The sequence below is a fragment of the Brachyhypopomus gauderio genome, chromosome 9 (assembly GCF_052324685.1).
Source record: "Brachyhypopomus gauderio isolate BG-103 chromosome 9, BGAUD_0.2, whole genome shotgun sequence".
NCBI classification, from domain to species: Eukaryota; Metazoa; Chordata; class Actinopteri; order Gymnotiformes; family Hypopomidae; genus Brachyhypopomus; species Brachyhypopomus gauderio.
In genome coordinates, this window is record NC_135219.1 from 21,785,031 (window position 1) to 21,799,825 (window position 14,795).

General features: G+C 42.3%; 3 protein-coding genes across 3 annotated transcripts; 2 read left to right on the forward strand and 1 right to left on the reverse strand.

The window, feature by feature from the left end:
* Window positions 1-1,005: 1,005 nt before the first annotated feature.
* On the reverse strand, window positions 1,006-4,606 carry arf6a (ADP-ribosylation factor 6a). Its single transcript, XM_077017930.1, has 4 exons — window positions 4,523-4,606; window positions 4,201-4,379; window positions 3,969-4,027; window positions 1,006-3,865 (listed from the first exon to the last, which is right to left on the reverse strand). Exon 4 carries the CDS (start codon window positions 3,279-3,281, stop codon window positions 2,754-2,756), a length of 528 nt encoding a protein of 175 aa, XP_076874045.1. The 5' UTR covers window positions 3,282-3,865; window positions 3,969-4,027; window positions 4,201-4,379; window positions 4,523-4,606; the 3' UTR covers window positions 1,006-2,753.
* A 797-nt stretch (window positions 4,607-5,403) lies between these two features.
* prpf39 (PRP39 pre-mRNA processing factor 39 homolog (yeast)) lies at window positions 5,404-11,947 on the forward strand. The gene is made up of 14 exons (XM_077017929.1): window positions 5,404-5,563; window positions 6,415-7,034; window positions 7,145-7,270; window positions 7,372-7,490; window positions 7,583-7,750; window positions 8,013-8,187; window positions 8,605-8,712; window positions 8,885-9,049; window positions 9,454-9,580; window positions 9,695-9,963; window positions 10,167-10,351; window positions 10,887-10,961; window positions 11,071-11,188; window positions 11,503-11,947. The coding sequence occupies exons 1-14, from the start codon at window positions 5,551-5,553 to the stop codon at window positions 11,590-11,592; spliced, it is 2,358 nt and encodes a 785-aa protein (XP_076874044.1). The 5' UTR covers window positions 5,404-5,550; the 3' UTR covers window positions 11,593-11,947.
* A 1,197-nt stretch (window positions 11,948-13,144) lies between these two features.
* On the forward strand, window positions 13,145-14,712 carry faua (FAU ubiquitin like and ribosomal protein S30 fusion a). The gene is made up of 5 exons (XM_077017932.1): window positions 13,145-13,254; window positions 13,833-13,915; window positions 13,993-14,137; window positions 14,311-14,366; window positions 14,538-14,712. Exons 2-5 carry the CDS (start codon window positions 13,841-13,843, stop codon window positions 14,661-14,663), a joined length of 402 nt encoding a protein of 133 aa, XP_076874047.1. The 5' UTR covers window positions 13,145-13,254; window positions 13,833-13,840; the 3' UTR covers window positions 14,664-14,712.
* The last annotated feature ends 83 nt before the right edge of the window (window positions 14,713-14,795 follow it).

Sequence of the window (14,795 nt, forward strand, 5' to 3'; positions counted from 1 at the left end):
TTGAAGACTTTGAGGGGAAGATTAATACAAATAAATGTTCGAGCTACACCCTGCTCTAAAACAATAGCCCTGAACAGAAGGAGCCACTGTGAATTACACTGATCTGCAGAGTGCGGAGACAACCAAGGAAGCACAGGATTAGATCTCCATTTGTCTTCAATTAACTCTGCTCCCATCCCACAAACAGCCCCATTTCATCTCAAACATTGGCAATGTGATGCATGGGGTGAGAAGCAGTTTCGCAAATATATGTACATATGACATTGGAAGTAATGGCGGCTTATTTGATCTGCTTTGGAATTGATTAACCCAACAAAAGCTGAATGTCCTTCACATGGACTATAATCTGGTTAGCACCGCTCTTTCAACAAAGTAACAGGTCAAACTCCATAGCAGCTTTCTCTAAACAAATATGTTTTGCGATTACCAAATATGGGTTGATATTCCCTTATTACAGAACTTGAATGGTAGCCTGTGATATGACAGCATAATCAAAATAATTATAATCAAACAAGACTCCAGAGCTGGTAATCGTCATATGTCATATTATCATTGTCTTTTAATGATCAAAAACTTTATTTTTGCTCTTTGAACAGTCATGATGAACAGTCGCTCCAACAGTTTCTGCATTTAAAGGATGATGTCTTTCTTTTTGTTTCTAGAGCTGGTTTGTTTTGTTTCTAGGAGCAATAATACCATTTCGTAACATTTTTGCCAGATGGCCAATATCTGGATTCAGAACTAAAAGCAATTAATGTGTTTAGTATAATCATTGTAACCCCATATTGCTTGCATAACGGATGAAGGATTTTTCTCTGAAACATACTGTTTCTCTGGAAACCTTGTGTACTTCACTACAACTTTGCATGTAACTACATCTTTTTGGTACACTGGATTTACTCACCTGGAAACTCCTAAAATAAATTCATATTCAAATCTGAGAGCATTATAGAAGCATTACACAAATAAACTGTGTGCAGAAAAGTAATGCAATGTAATACTGAACACTGTTTCAGAGATTTAATTACACCATTCAAGAGCTCTAACTTCGTAACATGATATATACATTGTTGTCCACAATAAAAAATGTAAAAATTAAGTTTTCCTTAATAGATTTTCTTGAATCTTCATATAATTGATTAAACATTAACTCAAATCACATAAACTGTGATCTAATGAATGTCGAGACATTAAAAACAGGTCAACTGGTTAACAGCTAAGCTGGTGTATTGTCTCATTTATGAGATTGTATATCATAAACAATCTGTTACAGTTAAACAGATTTAATAAAAAGATTTTGCATTGTATAAGAAAAGCACTTGAATCCTTCAATACTTTACTCATACTGCAAACAATTCACACCGAGTCATATGTATGGTGAACCAAAATGGGCTAAGTCCAAACTAATATCTGCACCCTACACCCCAAAGATCCCTTTTTTCATTAGATACTCTCATAAAAATAAATAAAGTAAAACCATTATGGCTTATAATAAGGAATAACACTTATAAATCCGCATCTCAGAAAGCTGCAATTTGATTGTTGAACTGGATATACTTTTATTTCTTTAGTATAATTTGGTCAAAAGAATAAAACAATTCAATCAATGTTAATTTATTACAACAAAAACAGACTTGTCTGACTGCATTACATGACCGTGCAGCTCATAGGTGCTGTGTTTGCAGACCTGGATCCAGAGCACCATGAAAGAGCCAGGGAACCAAGGACAGAAGGATTAGTAAACACTTGTTGGGGTCCAAAGTCAGTTCAGAAATGCTTAAGTGTTCACCTAAATGTTCTTTGTCCTCATTCCCCCAACTGACACCATTATTGATAACTGCCCTGCAGTTACGTCTGCACAGCAGTCCGTCACACTGGCTCATTTCTGAAGCACCTGTGGTATGTGGCACCCAAGAAAGGGCCAAACAGTGCTAACTAACACTTAACTACAGTGGAATCTCCCCACATAAAAAAGCCAGTGTCGCCAACAAAAGGTAGGGGGTGAGATGTTACGTTACAGCTTATCCACAGAACATGGTGAACACGGACACGGTTATCAGAATTTGACATGCCATTGTCTTCTTGTTTGTACCTCTATGCATTTAGAGACTTTATTCTTTATATTTTGGCATTCTTGGTACAAGATGGCAGCTGAATAGAGGTTAAGAGATATGTTGCCATTTCTGGCACACAAAAGTAGATAACATCTGGGGGGAGAGGCCTTGGAGTGTGAGTGAGTGAGTGTGCAAGAGAGAAAACAGACAAAAGGGGAGGGTGGCACTTCCAACTCATTCAAGTGCAAAATCTGGTTTCCATGGATGTGAATTAAGGAAAGAAAAAAAACTTGATAACAATGGTGCCTTGGTTGAAAGGAAAGATAAGTGATCAGCCCAAAGTTTCCTAATGATTAAAAAAATAAAATCTTAAGATGGAAACAAATCTACATCAACTCGTCTCCAAAACAATACTTTATGTAATATTGTGAGACAGTAATTATCTTTTCAATGTAACAGAATTATAGTGCCAAAGCAAACTTAAGTCAGGCACAAAAAAAAACAAACAAACAAACAAAAAAAAAAACCTGACACAGTCTCAAAGAAAACTGTTACAGGAGGTCATCAAAATGAACAGAAACAGGATTACAATCAAACTTCTCTTTGCTGACAGAGAAGCTGTGTTATTCGTTAAATGCTTGGATTTTCCAATTTTTCACTCCGTTTTTCTTGCATTTACCAGTCCAACGATGCAGTGCACTAAGATTTGTAATTTGAAGTGAGCCAGGTCAGCCCCTCATAAAGTCCATCACCTGTCGTCGCGCAGGAGGGCTGAACGTACCAATTTCTATCTCGGATGCGAGTTAACCCGAGCTTCTCTTGTATCTCGTGTGGTTTCATTGCATCAGGCAGGTCTTGCTTGTTGGCAAAAATCAAGATAATTGCATCCCTCATTTCACGGTCATTGATGATGCGGTGCAGCTCCTGTCGCGCCTCGTCTATGCGGTCTCTGTCAGCACAGTCCACCACGAAGATGAGCCCCTGGGTGCCGGTGTAGTAGTGCCGCCAAAGGGGTCTGATCTTATCCTGCCCTCCAACGTCCCACACGTTAAACTTAACATTCTTGTAGGTGACCGTTTCAACGTTAAAACCAACAGTGGGAATAGTGGTGACAGATTGTCCCAGTTTCAGTTTGTATAGGATGGTTGTCTTTCCAGCTGCATCAAGTCCAAGCATCAATATTCTCATCTCCTTGTTCCCAAAGATCTTTGAAAGCATTTTCCCCATCTTGTTGGTTGTGCATATATTATGTTTATTATGGAGGGAATAACAGTATGTGCTTTTTGGGTGTTATACCTTTGGCTCAATTATGTGCTACTTTAATACTTAAGCTTTTGTATGCAACACATCAACACCTTGACATCTAAAATACCAAAATATTGCCAAGATATTTTTTAAATAGTGAGTGAAAAGTATCACACTAATACGATTCAAGGCGGGAATTTTGCACTACCAACTGAAACAAGTTATTTTTTGACATGCCGTAGACACACAAGCGAAACGGACACTAACCAATTCAAAACGTGCAGCGGGGAGGGTGTGGAGATCAGCCGCCTCGAACCTGTCGCGGTGTCCAGGCGGCTCATTAACAAAAGGGCAATGCCTTGCGTTTATTTTCTAACAACTTCCGAAGGGCAGATCCTTAAAATCCACTTTCAGAAACTACGAATATTTTGCCGTCTTCGCTTTAAAAATTGATCGTAGACGTGCCGCAGACTTCAGGTTAAAACAGCCGCGCTGAAACAGGCCCTCTCGACAGCCCGCAATAGTTCAGACTTCCTTCTTGTGCGCCGGCTGCCCCCCCGCCTATCCTGTCGGGCACAATCGAGCAGCGGGATTCACTTTACGGCTTCATGGTTACATTTATATTCTAAATGGCATACCAGACAAACGGGGTTGAGCTACACAACTGACCGAGAAAACTTAAAAGGTCATTGATTCATCCGAGTTTCCGTTCTCCCTCTCTCCTCTCCCTGAAACACAAGAGCGGTTGAGAAAAGGGAGGAGTATCAGACAGAACACAACTTTAATCGGCCACTCTCGCGTCTAGTTTCCTCATACACATAAACCGCACAAGAACTAACCAAACAATACTGTAATGCGCTATTTTTTTTAAGCTGGCAAAAAAATAATAATCTGTAATTACCTTCAAATGCGGCGAAGCCCGCTTTCCAAATATATTAGCTATCCTCTTGTGTGCCCCTCCGGTCGTTCGCTCAGTTACCGGAAAAGGTGCGGACCTGCTTCACCCGCCACTTCCTCTGAACCGCTCGCGCACTACGCCATTTAGCGCTCGCGCGCTGACAGGCTCGAACGCGAGTCTGTCTAGAATTGAATGAAATGGACGCCATTTAGTTTCGGGCAACTTAAAAACGTTTTTTTTTCCGTTGGTTGAAAATGTGTGGATATGGTAGTTCGATCAATACATGTGTTATATAAATCGATTATATGCAGATAAAATTGGATACCTTAACAAGCGATATTTATCAGGGATTTGTTCCGTAGATAGCGGCTAGCTTGTTCGGTGGCGTCATTTTACGTGTGAGGAGGCGGGTCTTGGTGACGTGAAAGCGATTTTAAATAATGCGTTAAAAGTTAATGCATCAAAATTTGAGGTCTTATAGCTTGAAGATCTTTAAACTTGGTCTAATATGATGATTACTATCTTGTAAAATCACTTGTCCTGTGCTTATTGGACCCACTTTGACTGTTACTAGAAGAGTGTTCGTTTTTACAGTTGAAGTTGCAAAAAAGTAACGTAGACATGTGCGTGTAGACTATTGACTGGTGTATACATTTTGATAACCTTACCTCCAATAGATCTGGCGAATAAATTGCGGAAAATAAACTATATTTCTTGTTTGATGGCTTCGTTCGTTGTATTTAAGGAAACGTTGCAATTGTAAAGTGCACGACTTGTAGTTTATTACAAAAATTGGACGTTTCCATTTCAACTCCATACATTTTAGCCCACTTAACACGGAACAGAAATGTCAGAATAACAACTCTAATAAAGTCTAGACCAATAGAGGAGTAACCTTGAGTCATTTTTATTTTGTAACTGATGCCTATATACATGTACAGATATCACTGGACGTACTGCAGTAACCTTCCATTTACTAGGTAGACATTCGTGTAAAGCAATACTAATAGCTTGATACCTGGGCTACACAAGAGAACCTAATTGTACACGGATGCCAACATAAGGTACTACAGCCTAAACAAAATAAAATACGAAACATATCTCACGAAAGATACGCCAATCCAATTCAACATTATTACTATTGAACAGACGAGTCCAAACGAGCCCCACACATTCACACCTTTTATCAGCTGCGCACACGTAGTGCGCAGGCGCAGAAGACACTTGCCCTTCTTTAGCCGTCGACGGTGTGGCGAGGGTAGAATGAGAATCGGGTAACGCGACCACATGTTGTTGAACAAATAACTTTAAAGAAGCTGAGACAAAAATATATATTCATCCACACTCAATTTCATGGAACATTCTAGTAAGTATTTAAGCGTGGGCTTAAAGTTTACTTTCGTGATTAGACGGGTTTCTATGCTATTGTTTGCGCTGCAGCGACGTGGAAAGATGGTGTCTGTTAGCCAGCGCTGCTAGCGTGTGGTGTCGGGTGAAGGCGGACTAGGCCCCAACCACACCAAGGTTGTTGGCCCGCTACAGTTAGCCGTAACTGGCTTCGGCCAAAGTCCAGCGCCTAGCTAGCCACCTAGCTACAAACGTAAAAATGACTTGAGAAAATATATATTTTAAAGAATATTTATTTTTATATTCTATATCGCTTGCTAATTTAAATTTTCTCAAAAAGGCAGGCAAAAACCCGCTGTTTTTGTAGGGTAGAGTAAGATATCTGACGTTAAATAATAGCTGCATTTCCATCGTGTGTGAGGTGTTATTTAATTATTTAATTCGACAGCTAGCTTTGCCATAAATAGTGTTAAGTTGGTTGGATGGTTATTTTTTGCTGGTAGAGCGTTAGCTGGACTCCGTACGGAGCCGCCGGGTGTTCGTTTGCTACGTCGACCGTCCTTCGAAACTTCCAGAATACGTGTCTCGCGACGCTCGTTAGCGGATTAGCACGTGCGCGCGCGACGCTAGCCTGCTAGCAATGGCTGACATTTCAGATTTAACGTTGGTGACAAATTGGCTTGTGGCGCAAGCTGAGTTTTTCTTGAGTGTATTTGTAAATGTTTAAGGTTCATTTTCTCTTGGAATCATGAAAGTAAAAATCGTTTTCCACACTGTTCATCTTTTTTTGGTTCTTTTAAAAACAATGTAGAAATAATGACCACGACGGCTACTCTAACAATTCAATTACAATGTTTGTCACTTTTGTAGACGTGAGTCTCCCTGACGAGCCCATGACGGGGATGGTTGATACAAGTGCCCCTGATAATGGGGACTCTGCTGCTCTGGAAGGTGCGGGAGATGCCCTCAACCTTCCCAACTTGATCCACAGTGCTCAGTGGCCAATGGACCAAGTAGCCGACCCCGTTGTTGCTCTTGCAAACCAGCAGACCACAGGACAAGACCAGATGCAACATGCAACCGCTATGGAGCAGTGCCATCTGTTCTCAGTGGATGGGAAGGAGCATTCACAGTCTGCTGATGGTGACCCGAAGCAAGAATCTGGTCCTTTTGAACAGAGCAGCATGGAGCAACCCGATGACACTGCACATGTTGAAAACCAGTCTGAAACAAATGGACAGGCTGCGGAGGTTTTTCCTAGCGAACCAGAGGCGACCTCAGAAAAGCAGGCAGAGTCAGGAAATTCAGACAGCCCTGCGAACATGGAACTTGAGGATGCATCAAAAGAGGGATGTGAAGATGGACCAGGTGATGCATCACTCCAGAAACCATCTCTTCCCTCTGATTTTGAGAGACTTTATAAGGTAGTTGAAGATAACCCTGAAGATTTTAATGGCTGGGTCTACCTTCTGCAGTATGTGGAACAAGAGGTAAGTTTCACATGGCTCATTGATAGATATATATACGCATGTGTGTGTGTGTGTGTGTGTGTGTGTAATGTCCATGTAAAGTTTTCATAAGCAGTTTTCATTTATTCCAGAACCACCTCTTGGCATCAAGAAAGGCATTTGATGCGTTTTTTCTTCACTATCCCTACTGTTATGGGTACTGGAAGAAATATGCAGACATTGAGAAAAAACATGGCTGTATACAGGTAGCAGATGAGGTATGGCCCGTTTTTATCTGAACATTCAACAAATGTACATGATTTTCATATTTGCATAATTAAAAGTACTAGTCTCACCAGTACGTTTCTTGTCCTCTCAGGTGTACCGTAGGGGTCTGCAGGCCATTCCTCTTAGTGTTGACCTGTGGCTCCACTATATAACCTTCCTAAGAGAGAACCAAGACACCAGTGATGGGGAGGCCGAGAACCGCGTACGAGCGTGAGTATTTCCTCGTGATTTTTTTTCTTTCCTCATTACAAAATGGTTGGATAGATGTATAATTTTCTTTTTCTCTCTAAATCGCTTTTTAGTGCCTACGAGCATGCAGTGCTTGCGGCGGGCACCGACTTCCGTTCTGACCGTTTGTGGGAAGCTTATATTAACTGGGAGATGGAGCAAGAGAAGCTGGCCAATGTTACAGCGATTTATGACCGCATCCTGGGTATTCCTACTCAGCTGTACTCTCAACATTTCCAAAGGTTTGTGCATTGGGGTGGGCGTATGCAAACAAATCAACCCAAAATATGGATCATCTTCTGTTGTTCTTTAAGATTTGTTGGTGACTTGCATTGCTATTGAAATCTATTGGTGTTTTAGGTTCTTCCTAACTGGCACATTACTTGGGGTGAAGAAACAATTTTCATTTCTGTTCAAGTGAACCCTTTGCAGAACAAGCCATCAACTTTGTGGGTTTAAAATGTAATGCTTACCAACATGTACTTTTGTGTTTGTTGTTTTCAGGTTCAAAGAACACATCCAGAACAATAATCCCAAGCACTTCCTGTCTGAAGAGGAGTTTGTTCAGCTGCGACTGGAGCTTGCTGCCGCCAATAAGCCAAGTGCAGAGGAAGGAGAAGAAGAAGCCCCGAGTGAGGAACTTCCACCAGGCACTGAAGACCTTCCTGACCCTGCAAAGGTAAGAATCCAGGCTTTTGCTCTGCTAGGGTCAAAAAACATGCCACAGATAGGGAGGATCCTACCTGATCCTGGAAAGAAGAGAAACTGTACCGGTTTGAAGAGGTGTCTTTCCGTTAGCAGCCAATGAATACCTGAGGATCCAACTTGGCATCCAATCAGGGACTCGAGATAAAAGTGGGACGGGACCGTGACGGAATGACACGTCCCTCAACCCCCCTTCCCCCAGCAGCACGGCTTGGGCCACAGCTGATGTGCAGGGTGTGCATACCGTACTTATCCCAGCGCAAGATTCTTCTTGTTTCTCTCGAGCTCATGGTGATGTAAACCCTTGGTAGCTGGACATGCTGTTTGCACATCACTCTATGTTGAGTGGAGTTACAAACGAGAGTGCTCATGTAGCTCGTTTATCCTCTAGAGAGTCACGGAGATTGAGAACATGCGGCATCGGGTGATCGAGACGCGCCAGGAGATATTTAACCACAATGAACATGAAGTCAGCAAGCGGTGGGCCTTTGAAGAAGGGGTGAGTGTTACTTCACGTAACCTTGTGGTTCGGAAAAAACATCGTAAACCTAACTGGAGAGTCGTAGTTTAAACGGAGCTGATAATGTAAGGTGTTGAACACTGAATACGAGGTTTGTTGAGGTTGTACTCCGACCTTAATCACGTTGCCCCTTGTATGTTGTCCAACACAGATCAAGCGTCCGTACTTCCACGTCAAAGCCCTGGAGAAGACGCAGCTGAGCAACTGGAGGGAATACCTGGACTTCGAGCTAGAGAACGGGACCCCGGAGCGTGTCGTGGTTCTGTTCGAGCGCTGCCTGATTGCCTGCGCCCTTTACGAGGAGTTCTGGACAAAGGTAAATGGGGCTCCCATGGCAGAGACTTTCCTTCCTCCTTCCCCAATCAACGATTTCACTTCCTCAGTAAAAACTTCCTGCACTCTTTGCGTGTAACGTTGATATTTGGCTGTATCTGTTGCATTAGGGGATGGCCAGCTTGCCACACAAGATTTGACTCCAGCATATGCCAACTTCGTTGCATCTCTCCGTCTCCCACTACCTTACAGAAACTTATCTTATTGGTTCCATAAAGGTGCTGACGGGTTTAAAACAGAAATTCTCAAAACGATCTTGTCACTGTTCACTGTTGTGGGGATCTAAATGAAAGTGTAATTTTTGTGTTTCTCCCCCCCTTTCCTTCTTTTATTCCCTCTCTCTGTATCTCCCCCCCTCCTTTTCTTTCCTTTCTTTGCTTCTTTAAGTACGCCAAGTATTTGGAGAGCTACAGCACAGAGGGAGTGAGACACGTGTTCAAGAAAGCATGCACCATCCATCTCCCCAAGAAGCCCACCATTCATGTTCTCTGGGCCGCCTTTGAGGAGCAGCAAGGCACGTTTTCCTTTCACTGCAATCTCCCCTATTGTTGGAAATTCATAACCGTCACAATATTGTGATCTCGCAGCATTTTTATTCCAAGCTAAGGTCTTTGCTTTGTTTCAACAGGGAACATAGAGGAGGCTCGAGGCATTCTCAAAGGCCTAGAAGAAGCCGTGCCTGGACTGGCCATGGTGAGACTGCGGCGTGTGAGCCTCGAGCGTCGTCATGGGAACTTGGATGAAGCTGAAGCCCTGCTGCAGGATGCCATCAAGAATGGGAAGAACGCAAGTGAATCGTCGTTCTACTCGGTGAAACTGGCCCGTCAGCTCCTGAAAGTGCAGCGGAGCATCGGGAAAGCTAGGAAAGTGCTCCTGGAAGCCATCGAGAAAGATGAGGTATGGACGATCCTCACAAATCTGACCGTTTCCTCCTTCGTTTTTAATGACCTAAATATAATGAATCATGGATCGGTTAATGGGGATGGGAAGGTTCTGTTGGCCTGAAGGAGTTTTTTTATGGCCCCACCCCTCACATCTGTAGTTCCCCTTCAGAGCAGGAGATGACTGTGTGTTGAGCCTCTTGTCGTGTGTGTTTCCAGACCTGTCCCAAGCTGTACCTGAACCTGTTGGAGCTGGAGTACAGTGGGGACGTGCAGCAGAACGAGGCCGAGATCCTGGCCTGCTTCGACCGGGCGCTCAACAGCCCGATGCCTCTGGAGTCCCGCGTCACTTTCTCTCAGCGCAAAGTGGAGTTTCTTGAGGACTTTGGCAGCGACATTAATGTGTGAGTTTAGGCTTAAACATTGGTCTGTACTAACTGATCGTGTTTCTTTACCCTCTAAAAGTAATCTCTTTCTCCAGGCAACACTTCCATTACCATGCTGATTAATGGTCGTTTCAGGAGGTTGTTTTGGGGCTTTTTTGTGGTGGTGCTTTTCTACTGCAGGACTGTGGACCTGGATCGAAATTGAATGTGGCTCTTGTGTAACTCATTGTTAAATGTTGAAATTGAATGAATTGATGAATGTCTTGATGATGATGATGAATGTGATGTGGTTAAAGGGTGTATCTTGGAAGGATACACAACTTGACATGCAGGTTTGGTAATAGTTGAGATTGACCCATTGCAGGTTCTTTTGGCATTTTGGTACTAGGTCAGTACCAGGGCCAACCAAATAATGTTTGGAGCTTGATTTTTAGGATTATGGACCACCTGAAATGCGGTCCTCCCTGGTTCGGATTTGGTAATGGAAAGGCTATTACTGTTTTGATACTAATGTACACACAAAAAATTAAAAGCTCTTATTTGTTCCTCTCAGGCTTGTAACAGCATATGAACAACATCAAAAGCTTTTGAAAGAACAAGAGGCAACAAAGAGAAAAGCAGAAAATGGGTAAGTCACCACTGTCAGCATCACTTAGTACTTGGGCTAAATGACCTAGCATTAATATTGAGGTTTGAAATACTGAAACAAACACCAAACATGTAAAATCTTTTGGCAGGTCTCAGGAGCCAGACTTGAAGCGGCAGCGTATGGACGATGGCTCTGTGGCATCGGCCCACATGATGCCCGACATGCAGGCCAACCATGGCGCCTACAACTATAACAACTGGTATCAGGTCAGTGTTTACATACAAAGGTTGTTTTGTTTCCTTCGCAGTGAAGTGGCTGAGGGCGGTTGCTAGGTTGGGATCAGATTTCAACCTTTTGTCTTGTGAATTTATGCATTGTATTGCAGGCTTTAACCCGAGACACGTTTCTCTACAGCATCCAATAATGTACTAAACATTTTTTTGCGTTTTTGCTGTAACTAAATGTTACTGTATCTCTGCTCAAACAGCCACCTGTATTACCTCCAAGGCCCCTTTGACTGAAAGGCTTTCACGTTGTAAACGTATTTGTTTTTAATTATTTTACATCTGCATCTTCACAGCAATACAACTCGTGGGGAAGTCAAAACTCTTGGGGTCAGTATGGTCAGTACGGTCAGTATAACCAGTACTACCCTCCCCCTCCCACCTGATGTCCTACAGTCCAGCTGAGCTCCACAAAGATGTCCTTTTTACCTGTTCTTACTGCTTCTCATTGATGTTCATTTATTCCAAATTACTTTGTGTTTTTGAGCATGTGTGTTTGGGAGGGAAAATTTACTTCCCCTCTGTAAAACGGTGCAGATGAGGTTTAATTTTAGCTTAATTTAGTGTGGTCCCGTTGGAACATTATTTGAAAGATTCAAATTTGTATGAAAGGATGTGAAAACTTCTGTAACATTGTATCTGCTCTTTCAATGTGGAATCATCTTGTTTTCAGAGCCAAAAGTGAAATGAAGGCTTTTTATTTTGACTTAATTTCATAATAAAGAGATTGGTATCATTGAACATTGTCATTGCTCTTCATGCACTCATTCATAAAGGTCTGAATACCATTACTACTTTAAGATTGCAATTTTTTAGATTTAGAACAATTAGATTGAAATGAGTAGGTTATTTCCGAGCATACTGCATTTCTCTAACAATTTATTCAGACTGTATGGCCAAAATTATGTAGACATGCCACCTAATTGACCATTTTAGCCACACCTATTGCCAACAGGTAAATAAAGTAGCACCTAGCCATGCAATCCCCAATAGGTAAATCTTGACCACATAACAGTGGTGATGCTTTTTTTAAAAATGTGCTATAACAGGCTGCCGTCTTTGCCTGAAGTTGATTTTGTGAAATGTATACCTTGCAAGATCTGCCACAGTCAATTGTACTGTAATAAAATATAGGAGCAACAAAATAACAGGATGTCGGATCTCGCAAGCGCTGTTGATTGCTGTGGTCAAATCATCTACCTTCTGTGGCATCTCCTTCATTTCCACACAAGGCCAAGCACGTGGTGAAGTGGTTTAAAGCCTCAATTGGAGTGGAAATGTGTTCTTTGAATGATGAAACATGTTTCCCTGTAGCTGTCTGATAGATGAGTCGGTGGGAGCTATGAGAATGCTACCAGCATCCAATACTAAAATTGTGGAGGATTATCAGAAAGGGTCTGGGGCTTTAAGATAGGTTGTTTAGTTCCAGGATATGTGTTTGTAGCACGTGTTGTAGACAAGCGTGTGCTTTCACGTTTGTGGAGGTATTTGACGAAGGTATTTTCAACATGGACGTGCCGTCACCTGTTCTTTTGACTAAACAGTTACAAATTACCAGAATCACTCAAAAATCTCGTGGAATGCGTTCACAGAAGAACAAAGACCATCATAGCTGCATGGGGTGCAATGCCAGTAGTTTTGAAATGGGATGTTCAATCAGGTAATACGGCTGGGTGTGACGGCCAGGGGTCCAGCCACGGCCATTTGGTGTACTGTACTTAAAAATGTTTTCTTTAGGATTTTCAATTGACTGTCAAATAAAATAAACTGAGACCCAGGTATGAAAAATTTCTCAATTTTTATACAATTGTACGATATCGTGCAGTCTACAATATTTTACTCCACGGAAATAGTTGACAACCGTCGTCTCAGACGTGCACTAGCTTCCTCGCACCGCGTGCGATCCTAAAAGCGGAAACGGCCTGTCTCGTGCGACGTCTACGTCTGACGTGTGCACTACCCAGCGTTCTTATTCTCGCACATGCGCACATCCAACAATGTGCGAAGTCCTTTTCTCGCCTTGCGTAGAGCGAAAAGCAGCGCGCGATGTAAGGCCCGTTTGTGATATCGCTTATTTAACCATGTTTTGGGTTCAACATAGCGTCTAAACTCTGTTCAGATTCAAAATGTAAAGTTTAGAACGTATATATTTACAAGTGTTTTCAGGCAATGCGCTATTTGCGTGGAACATTTTGTTTATTAACCATGTATAACACGAGCGCTATAGCTAGGTAGCTAGCCACGTTATGCTAAGCTAAGCGTTAGCTCGCCATGTATCCAGCTCAGTCCGTGTGCTGTTCCCGAACACACCGTCTAAACGCAGACACCGCCGTTATAACTGTGAAATACGGAGTTTTGACGAGCCAAAGCAAAACGTGTTAAATGTCACGAATTGGTAGTTGTCCGAACTAATTTACCGCTAACTAGCGAGGACAGACGGCGAGCTCGTTGGCTGTCCAGTAGTCTCAGTTAACTCGGATTTTACTCCGTTTTGGTTTTTATTAGCTCGTTAACCGTGATGTATCGTAAGCATTCGGAATTGATGAAATCGGGAAATTGGCTCCATAATTCATGTCAACGTAAGATTGTTTTAATGGTTGGTTAATAAACTTTTCTTTTAAATCAGAAATCAACATGCAGCTGTTCCTGCGTGCGCAGAACTTACACACCCTTGAGGTGACTGGACAGGAGACTGTTCAGGACATTAAGGTGAGAATTTGTAAACTAAATTATAGACTACTATCTATATACATAGAATTTACACTAAATATGTTCTGCCCTCCTAGACCCATGTCCAGACTTTGGAAGGTCTGTCTGTAGATGACCAAGTTCTTATGTTGGCTGGTGCCCCACTTGAAGATGGTGCCACCCTTCTGAACTGTGGCATTTCTGAACACTGCACCCTGGAGGTGGTTGCCAGGCTTCTGGGAGGCAAGTGCATGTTTTGTCAATTTAGCTGTAAAGTACCCTGAAGAAACTGTTGTATCTCCATTAGAGATATTTTAGATGTTTGTAAATCTACACACTCAAGCTCGATCATAACTTACTCCTGAGAAAGCCAGGGTTTCCTGCAGAGGGCTTTACTATGTGTTTTCTTTTTCTAGGTAAGGTGCATGGTTCCTTGGCTCGTGCTGGTAAAGTACGAGGACAGACACCCAAGGTGAGTGCAGAGATTGGTTTTATTAATGCCAATTTTGATCTTTGAGACCAAGTTAAATGGTTAAAACTCACTAACAGCTATTGCTATACAGTATACAAATGCCATGTTATAAGTTGACATTAGAAGTAAATGAAGGCAATGTGAAAGTCATATTTCTTGTCCTGTGTTCAGGTGGATAAACAAGAGAAGAAGAAAAAGAAGACCGGCCGTGCGAAGCGTCGCATCCAGTACAACCGTCGCTTTGTGAACGTGGTTCCCACCTTTGGAAAGAAGAAGGGTCCAAATGCCAACTCCTAAGTGGTTTTATTGAAAAACTTGTTCATAATAAAGTTGTGGGGAATCATGACTTGACTACTTGGTTTTCCTGTTTTCAATATGTATGCTGCTGTGTTCCAAGTTTGACCTTCATGAAAGAAACTGTCATAATGG

Bases quoted from the DNA above. Each gene is read 5' to 3' on its own strand.
- arf6a (XM_077017930.1), bottom strand. From the start codon at position 3,281: ATGGGGAAAATGCTTTCAAAGATCTTTGGGAACAAGGAGATGAGAATA.
- prpf39 (XM_077017929.1), top strand. The intron at 7,271-7,371 runs GTATGGCCCGTT...TTGTCCTCTCAG, and splicing joins GTATACAGGTAGCAGATGAG to GTGTACCGTAGGGGTCTGCA. The intron at 10,962-11,070 runs GTAAGTCACCAC...ATCTTTTGGCAG, and splicing joins AAGAGAAAAGCAGAAAATGG to GTCTCAGGAGCCAGACTTGA.
- faua (XM_077017932.1), top strand. From the start codon at position 13,841: ATGCAGCTGTTCCTGCGTGCGCAGAACTTACACACCCTTGAGGTGACT. The intron at 13,916-13,992 runs GTGAGAATTTGT...CTGCCCTCCTAG, and splicing joins AGACTGTTCAGGACATTAAG to ACCCATGTCCAGACTTTGGA. The intron at 14,138-14,310 runs GCAAGTGCATGT...TTCTTTTTCTAG, and splicing joins GGTTGCCAGGCTTCTGGGAG to GTAAGGTGCATGGTTCCTTG.